The sequence below is a fragment of the Asparagus officinalis genome, chromosome 5 (assembly GCF_001876935.1).
Source record: "Asparagus officinalis chromosome 5, Aspof.V1, whole genome shotgun sequence".
Classification (NCBI taxonomy): Eukaryota; Viridiplantae; Streptophyta; class Magnoliopsida; order Asparagales; family Asparagaceae; genus Asparagus; species Asparagus officinalis.
The window spans coordinates 102,968,580-102,977,473 of record NC_033798.1 but is presented as its reverse complement, the minus strand read 5'-3'; the positions used below and the strand labels follow the sequence as shown (position 1 = coordinate 102,977,473).

At 35.2% G+C, this 8,894-nt stretch overlaps 1 protein-coding gene across 3 annotated transcripts in view; it reads left to right on the top strand.

The window, feature by feature from the left end:
• Positions 1-7,617, top strand: part of LOC109840456 (ribulose bisphosphate carboxylase/oxygenase activase 1, chloroplastic) — an 11,029-nt gene extending 3,412 nt beyond the window's left edge. For 2 of the 3 annotated variants that reach the window (XM_020409117.1, XM_020409118.1), the window contains exons 5-11: positions 1,351-1,412; positions 2,502-2,556; positions 3,267-3,468; positions 5,829-5,935; positions 6,350-6,405; positions 6,853-6,945; positions 7,166-7,617. In XM_020409117.1, coding sequence (XP_020264706.1) covers positions 1,351-1,412; positions 2,502-2,556; positions 3,267-3,468; positions 5,829-5,935; positions 6,350-6,405; positions 6,853-6,945; positions 7,166-7,273 — 683 coding nt within the window. In that variant the 3' untranslated portion in view covers positions 7,274-7,617. The remainder of the gene's footprint in view (positions 1-1,350; positions 1,413-2,501; positions 2,557-3,266; positions 3,469-5,828; positions 5,936-6,349; positions 6,406-6,852; positions 6,946-7,165) is intronic. The other variant, XM_020409116.1, reaches the window with a different exon arrangement.

Genomic DNA, 8,894 nt, shown 5'->3' with positions numbered 1-8,894 from the left:
GGAAAGACAAACTTCAAATATAGACCGTCAAGTTTCTAAATTGGAAAAGGTCAAAACTCAACATAAACTTCAAAGTCTTTAAGATTTTTTTTACCTGTATACCCCTCAAATCTATTGGGGAGTAATCAGGTCTCAACCTAGAGTTAGTGGGCTTTACATTGAGACTAGAACCCAATTTTTAACCAAAAAACTTAAGCTGTTAGGTTTTGGCCCCAACTTCTATCCTTTTCAATATGGGACTATACTCACACATAAATATCCCTACAATCTCTTCATTTGTGAGTATAGTTCAATATTCTTCCATAGGACTCGCTGAATTCACTAACTTGGTCTAAACAAATAACCATGCACTTGACACATGGCTATCAAACATCCGTAGGATCTTCCACCACTTGTGGGCTAACCAAACCATATCACTAACGAGATTCACAAACTTAGTATGGACCAGCAATCATGCATTTGTCACATGGCTATTAAATATTCGTAGGATCTTCCACCACTTGTGGGTTAATCAAACCATATCACTCCTGCGGGCATCCGTGGTTTAACTTGACTTTGGTCTAACTTTCATCTTCCTGACCTTAGTCGTTCTCTCGAGGCCTTTGGTACCTTTGGGCTTCACATTGGATTTCATTTTTTACTTGGGTCATAATCTTAGCTCTGATGCCATATGTTGGGGGACTACTCAAGCCCAAACTAGAGTTAACGGGCTTTAAATAGAGGCTAGGAACTAATTTTTTAAACAAAAAACTTAAGCTATTAGGTTTTGGTCCCAACTCCTATTTAAACTCTTATTCTTTCTTATCCTTTTCAATGTGGGACTATGAATAAATCTACCATATGCAGCTTTATCCCCCAAATCTGAACATTTGATCATAGATCTCTGTCTGTTGAATTTTACTATACAATTAAGTTGGGTTATTCCCATGCCAAACAAACAGGATGACTGTATCTCATAAAACATCCTGCTTATGATTTTACTTTAATGCCAGATCTTTTTAAATCAAGACTGTTGCATCTTATCCTGTAAGGTCATAGCAGCAGTTTCTATAGGCTTAAAAGTTTTTTTAGGGTATGGTATAGGGGATGAAATGTTAGAATATTAGGAATTTTTTTTTTATCAATCATTGAATGAGAATTTGAGAACATCTTAATTTTCGACATAGTAGTTGTTCAACAGCACAATCTTAGTAATGAAGGTATTCTTTTTGGCACAGTTAACTTTCATGATAGATAAGCGTGAAATATTTGAGGATGAATGTAATATGTTTGCCTTTTATAATTACTCAAAATGACATAAGATTCATATGTTATCCCTACACTCATAAAGCTTTTCTGTTACCTCTCCAGGAGAACCAGGCAGACTAGTACGTGAACGGTATAGAACAGCTTCCCAAGTGATACAAAACCATGTTAGAAGCATTTTAACTTTCATAAGTGGTATATGCATGACCAGAGTTTTTTATGTTCACATTTTACCTTCCTGTTACCTTTAAATTTCACCGACTTACATTCATATTTTCATTTCTTACATGGAAATTGACATAGAAGGTTGTGAAGTAATATACCAAATGAAAAAAAAACTCCAGATCACATGAAGCAAAATTGCATTCTGAATAATTTGTCATAGAAGCATGTACGAGTTTTTACCGTTGGGATGCTTTTGAATAGGTTGGACCAGAGGAATTTCTTTTTAGGGATTCTGTTTGGGTTGAAAATCCTGAGGATCCGTATTCGGTTAGATAATAGGTGAATGGATCAATATAAGATAGTGGCTCTTGAAGATTCCAGGATGAAGAATAAACAGGGCTTATTTTTTCTTTTCAGATTTCAAAAAGTTCATCAAGGCACAATTTTCCACGAGTGCCAGAACACTTGGGGATTCAGACATCCCCATCTGATTCTTAAGGATTTTTACTTTCATTTTCTTTTCTGCATCCAAACAGGCTTCTAAGCATTCGTATATTGATGTTCTTATGTAATCCTCTAGAACCTACATATTAGAACTTCATAGGTCATCTATAGTTTCAGTCTTCAGTGTGTTAATTGTTTTCCAGAAGGTACCCTTTCCATTCGTTTTTTTTTTCATTTTGGATAAAAATCTTAAAATGAAGGTAGGTGAACGATGTCTTGGTAATTAATCTTTTTTCTTTCTTATCCTGCTAATGTGCATTCCATGTTTCATGGATGCAATTTCAAAATCATGAATGGTAAATGAACTGATTACATTTACATGTGAGAATATAAATAAGATGCTTTTGTATGTTTTGTGTATCTTTTCTAAAACTCTTGGAAGTTGGTGGTATAACTACATGGTTAGTTGTAGACTTGTTATATGTCTCTTGTTTCTGGCAAAGAATATGTGTTCTGCCTTTGGTTATTCTATTTGATTTTTGTAATACTATTTAGGATGTGAGGATTTTACCATAGAGCAGTGCAGAGCACATAGTTCTTTGATCTCTTTTTTAAGTGTGCCTAATCACGACTTTATGGTGATTCAGGGAAAGATGAGCTGTTTGATGATTAATGATCTTGATGCTGGGCTGGGAAGATTCGGTGAGTTCTCTTTTTCTGATGAGAGTTCTATGGTAGTATTATATAAAGTATCTGAAATTCAAAGGAATTTACACAACGTACAGCAGTGTTTGACTCTCTATTGACTTGTGCATCGTCTGTCTATCATCATATAATAATTTCTTGGAAGATATGATGGTAGAAAATCACCAATTTTGGTCCCTCCCTCCTTCCTGGTTGATCACTATCATTATCTATCTATCATCATAATATAACTTCCTGAGATGATATAATGGTAGTAAAAAAAATCTTAAGTTCTGGACCCACTCTGTGTGTATGTGTTATGTGTGTGTGACCCCTGATGCCCTTGTCTAATGACTTAAAAATAAATATCAAAACTTGCAGAACTTTTAACCATGCATCAAACAGCTGAAACATTTAAATTATTTTTCAAAAGCATGGCTAATGAGCACACTTAATTATCAGAAGTTCCCAAAGCACATGATTTCCCATTTAGTTGTTTCCATGTCGGTAAGTCATGATTAAAATAAGGATAATTCTATAAAATGATCAATGCAGTTTGGTTATGCCTTTAGGATAATACGACCTTTTATACATGCAGATGTGTATGCATGCGTTATTACACAGACATCTACATGATTATAAGTTGTCCAAGTTATTCCTTAATTTGATTAGACAGGTCATGATATCACGTTTTTGAGATTTCTGTTAATGTTTTTGACTCATCCTAGGAAATACGCAAATGACTGTCAACAACCAAATTATTGTTGGAACTCTGATGAATTTGTCAGATAATCCAACTAGAGTGAGTATTGGGCAAAAATGGAGAGATTCAGATGTCACACATAGAGTCCCCATCATAGTGACTGGGAATGATTTTTCAACATTATATGCTCCTCTGATTCGTGATGGCAGGATGGAAAAGTTCTACTGGTGCGTATCTTCATACTGATTGCATCTTTCCTCGTTATCCCTTAAATGATTTTTCAACACGATACGTTCCTTTATTCTATTATGGTTAGTGAAAAAAAATTATTTACGTGTTTGCATTCTTGGTTACAGGGAGCTAATAATGCTATCAGAATTTGACTTTTGTGTTGTCTTATTAAATTATTTTCTTTCCATGGGGATGTTATATTCATCCTTCAGTTGGAGGCTCTTGAATCATATTTCTTTAGTAAGTGAATACACCAGAATTAGATTATTTCTCTTGATATCTTTTGACCAAGTTACCTCCTTAGATCACTTACATTGATACAGTGCAATGGAATAATGGGGCCAAACTTTTTGAAACTTTAGATTTGGCAGTTTGGTCTCTAAAATTTAATTTTTTTTCTTTTTCTTTTTAATTTTCCCCACGGCAGGCTATATTAAGTTATGTACTTGGACCTTATTTGCATAAAGTTGGAGATATTTGAGTAAAATTAGTTGGCTGATGGATGGTAAATTTGTTTAGGGAGTGTTACGCATGCACATTGGTTGATCGAGAAAAAATTTCTTAGAGGGTCAGGAGACAAAATATCAATTTACACAAAAGTTAACATATAATATTACAAAACAACAATTTTAACAAATTGGCTAAATTCGTAACTTAAACGGGCTATAATTTTGTAAGGGTTGGAGTGCAAATATTTTAAATTAGCCACTGAGGGAGGGGTGGGGTTTTTTGGGGGGTTTGGGGGGTGGGGGGGAGTGTAAGTTATGTTACCTGGGTACTATTATGAAGCTGTACCCGTTACCCGACACTTAACTGTTACCCAGACATGTACTCAACCATATGATATATGTTTTGATTTAAAATACTTGTTGTATACTTATTGGACATATATCCTACACTTCATGTCCATTTCTTGAAACTCGTTAGACATGTGTCTGGTGTTTAGGATCATATCCAAGTTAAAAACTATAATTTAAAGGAGTGGTTTGAGTGTCTAGTTAAAAAATGAGCATTTTCCAATTTATAACAATCAACATAATAAAAGAAACTTTATAAATATGATAGGAATTTAAATTTAAATGGCACATAATTCAAAAATAATAATGATCTCATGTAAATTATTAATCTCGATATATAAATATAGCTGTGTTCGTGTACCCTATATTTCACAATTTGTCTTGTCCAGCACCCGCACCGGATGCCGTATCCGTACCCGTTTTTATGCAACTTAGATTGTAAGTGTAGAAGGCTTTAGAATGCAATTTTCAATATTCCTACGGGTGCGACTTTCCCCCTTTGTTTACATTTGCATCCTTCTATGCGCATGAATGTATGAAAAATAGGTATGAGGTGGCACCTCATTTTATTAAATTTGTTATCTAAATAGATTTAGTGGTGGGTCCACTCTACTAGTCACATTGGAGTAAGTGGAGCTCACTTCATGTCTCTTAACACTTGGCAGCTCATTTTACTAATCGAGATGGCAACTCATATCCAATATTCCTCACACACACAGAGGTATGGAAGTAGAGTTTGAACAAACTAAATAGGGCCTTCAACTTTAATGCATGTGTGTGTGTCTTTGCATGGACATATACATTAGTGTGTGGGCAAGCATGTGGGCTCCTGTGTGTGTATATGGATATGCACTTGTGCTGCTTGCAGTCCTACCCATCTTATTGCAATATCTGGATTTTTTCTGATATCTTCGAACTTTTACCTACTTGTCATGACTCATAATATGTGCAATATAACCTCTTTGATGTCATTCCCTTTTTTGGTGGGCCATTTAAGTTGCTAGGCTTCGATGTAACATTGATATTCTTGTGATTGAGAAACCAAAAAGTTGTATTTAAGTTACAGTAATATGTTCCAATGGGCATGACATAAATTATTAATAGTTGGAAAACTTGGGTTAAGAGTGAAAATGCAATATTCAAAAGAACTTTAAACATGAATGGAATTTGTATTTTTTTCACCTTTATAGCAACGAATGTACTCCTTTACCATTTGGCGTGTTATATAATCCCTAAACTAAAATTTATTGTAAGTTCATTCTTCACAATACTTTGAGCTTCATTGAAGGGAGAGGAAAAGCATACCATTAGTCACGAGTAATCGACTTATCTTATATACCATCTATAAGCAGTCATATATGCCTGGATCACTTTGACTTCACATTTTTATCTTTGGTTGTTGTCCCTCTTTATTCACGGCTTACCCTTTTTTCGTATTTAGTTAGATTATTGTGATTTTCATGCTCATTCCCATTTCTCCCCTTCTCCCCTTAGATATCTTTTGCTCTTGTTTTAGTGGACATAACAGTGGTACTTTAATGCTTTATCTACTGAATCAGGCGGCCAGACCGTGAAGATATTGTTAATATTGTCTATCAGATGTATGTTAAAGATGGATTATCAAGGAATGAAGTTGAAAACATTGTTGACATATTTCCTAATCAAGGTACTATTGGCTTTGCTTAAAGTTTTTTCATGCTGGATCACGTTACATGGCTATTTTATTACTTTTTAGTGTTTTTCCAAAGTGATGAACTTGAGTACACTGTGATCTCATTTCGATTATATTGACTGTTAACTTAATGGCTGACCCACTCAACCTACTGCAAGTGTTGTCACAGTTAATCCCATGATGTCTGCTTGCTATAAGGAAAAAACATGACATTTGGAACCATTTCTCCTATTCTCTTTTTTGAATCTAAGTATAATGGGGATGGGGAGGACTGCATGGTGATTCTAATGTAGTATCCATCCTTTTAGTTGTTCCAGTTTATAATATAATACCTTTCTTCTGTTTCATATTACAATATCATCTTAAGAAGTGAAACTCTTTAAATCATGTGCCTATTGTCTTGTGCAGCATTGGATTTTTATGGAGCGCTGAGGTCAAGGACGTATGATCAGTCAATCTTGAAGGTTTTTATTTGCATCTGATAATTGTGCCTTCTAAGTTTCTTTCCTCTGTGCATGCGAATTGAATAAAAAGCTTTGAAGGGTGCCTATTATGCGTAAAAGTACCCAAATCCTAGCTTAAAATTTCTTCTCAGAACTTCGGCAATTTGGTAATGTCGCTAATGGGTGGATGCATCAACAAGTCAAATTTAAGCATCATCAAGCTGGCAATTTACGAAAGAATACCTCTCTTATGTGAAAATAGAACATTTGAATTCATAATGAGATTTACGTGTGTATTTGTGTAGTTTCATTTAAATTTTGTTCATTTATAAGGTAAAACCTTTCTCTTTATGAGCATTAGATGTTTAATTCTCCTCTTTTATTTCACAATTTTTTTTGCGGTTCATAAGGTTTCTACTGCAAAGGAAAAAATACTGATGTTATTAACCCGCTTCTTTTAATTTGTAGTGGGTACATGATATCGGAGGATACGAGAAGCTTGGCGAGAAACTTCTCAAAGTAAGGAAGGACGGCAAGCTTCCTACTTTTGTTCCGCCCAAGGTATTATACTTCTTTCAAACGAATAAGATATTATAGGGGTCTATTTGCAATTAGCCCTTTTTTATCAGTATAAATTAACAGTTGGTTATCAATTATCTGCCCAACCTGAATGCTACGATAGCTTGTACTTCATGCAAAACCTAATTGCGAACTCAAATTAAAACCTCGAACTGAGCATGGAAATTTAGTGTGTGAAAATTTTCCCCCTCATTTGAAACAGCAAACTGTGGAGGCTTTGCTTGAAGCTGGACGGTCTCTAGTCAAAGAACAGGAACTGATTATGAGTTCCAGACTCTCGAAGGAATACATGAAGAATATGGACGAATAAGATTTTGGTTCAAAATAAAGGGGCCTGATTATCAAGTGTTTTTTAAATGGTTGATCATAGGAATGGGTGCACTTCATAAGCTTGTAGACTCTTTTACATTGCAGTTTGCTCTATTTGTTCTATTTATTATTTTTTTTCTTCCATAATCATGACCACATCCTGCATGCTGAGGATTGTACTAAGAGTGGGTCTAAAACTTATTGTCCCAACTTTTGCTCTCTCTCTCTCTCTCTCTCTCTCTCTCTCTCTGGATGGAGCAAGGAACAGAACTACCATTTTGGATAAGTTTTCTCAGTTTGGGGAAATTCATAGATAATGTGCAGCTTGATATAGGTCTTTCTCCACCCTTGTATCTCTTCCTTTTCGAGAAATCTAAAGTTTTGGCAAATTGACGCTATTGCTTGCATGGTGAGGAAACAAATTGTTGCTGTTTGCGAGAGTCTTAAGTTGTTTCTCCATAAATTTGTGCACGTTCTCATTCAAGTCTTTGTCAACTTCAGAAAAGCTGTAGTTGACGGAAAATTATATAAAGCGCTAATTCACATCAGCTCTCATGTTTTCTAGTTCAAGACTGTGGAAATGTTACATTACTGTAATCCATACTGCAGGAAATTATAATTTTTGATATAATTTACTAGAGAAGCCTAATTATAATTACAGCGCTGCTTAACGCGCGAGCCAAAAAGTGTTTTTGTTATAATTACAGCGTTGCTTTTTACTTTTTTTGTTATACCTGTCCCAGGTGTTTTTTTTTCCCTTTTTTTGGACAAGGGCTTTAGTTAAGGCGAGCTACAACTAGAGTGAGAACCCAAGTTCGAATCCTAGGACCCTCTCAAATACTACAATTCTCTTAGACGTCCATCTAATGAAGGAAATCTCACGTGTTGAGCCTTGCCATTAATCCCACACAATACAAGGTGAATACGTGCACGATAGTATATTCAAACACTCCACAGTTCATTTTTGTTAACCAAAGTTCCTGGTCTGTTATTCTTTGGTCTTTCTTTTTAATTATCATAAAGTTAGACGGTCAATTGTTCAAGGGATTTCTGCTTTTTTTTCTTTCTTTCTTTTTTTTTTTGGTGAGAGAAAACGGAGCAGATAACGATTAGCAAATCTTAGTTATTTCCAAGCAGATAAGTTTTTCTTCGGGTATATCTATTCGTGCGTCGAAGACTAGCAACTCTGAGCACACATGGTTTTAGTCCTCTAGGGGCAGTTTTAGAATGACACTGGAAGGCAAAAGCTTGGTCCAGTTAGTGACTTCACACTGTTTCCTCTCGCTTCTATAGGAACAGAAACCAAATTGAAACAAAGAAAAGTACCAAAGATGCCCTAGCCAGTCTTGAATACAGAAAATTTCATATTTGAACCAGGGCCTAGTGAATTTAGATCTCTTTGTGACTAGCTTTTAGAAGAAACACACAGCAGAAACAAACGCAGCAGCATTAAGCGCATAACCTTTGAGGTGCAAAGCAACGTTCCAAATTTCCAGATACAAAAATTGATTCCTATGGTCAAGTTTATGTAATACAAAACAAGAAACAGACACATGGTGATAAGAAAAAGGATAATGTTGCCTTTTTTTTTTGGGTTTGGGGGTTGGGGTGGGGTGGGGGGG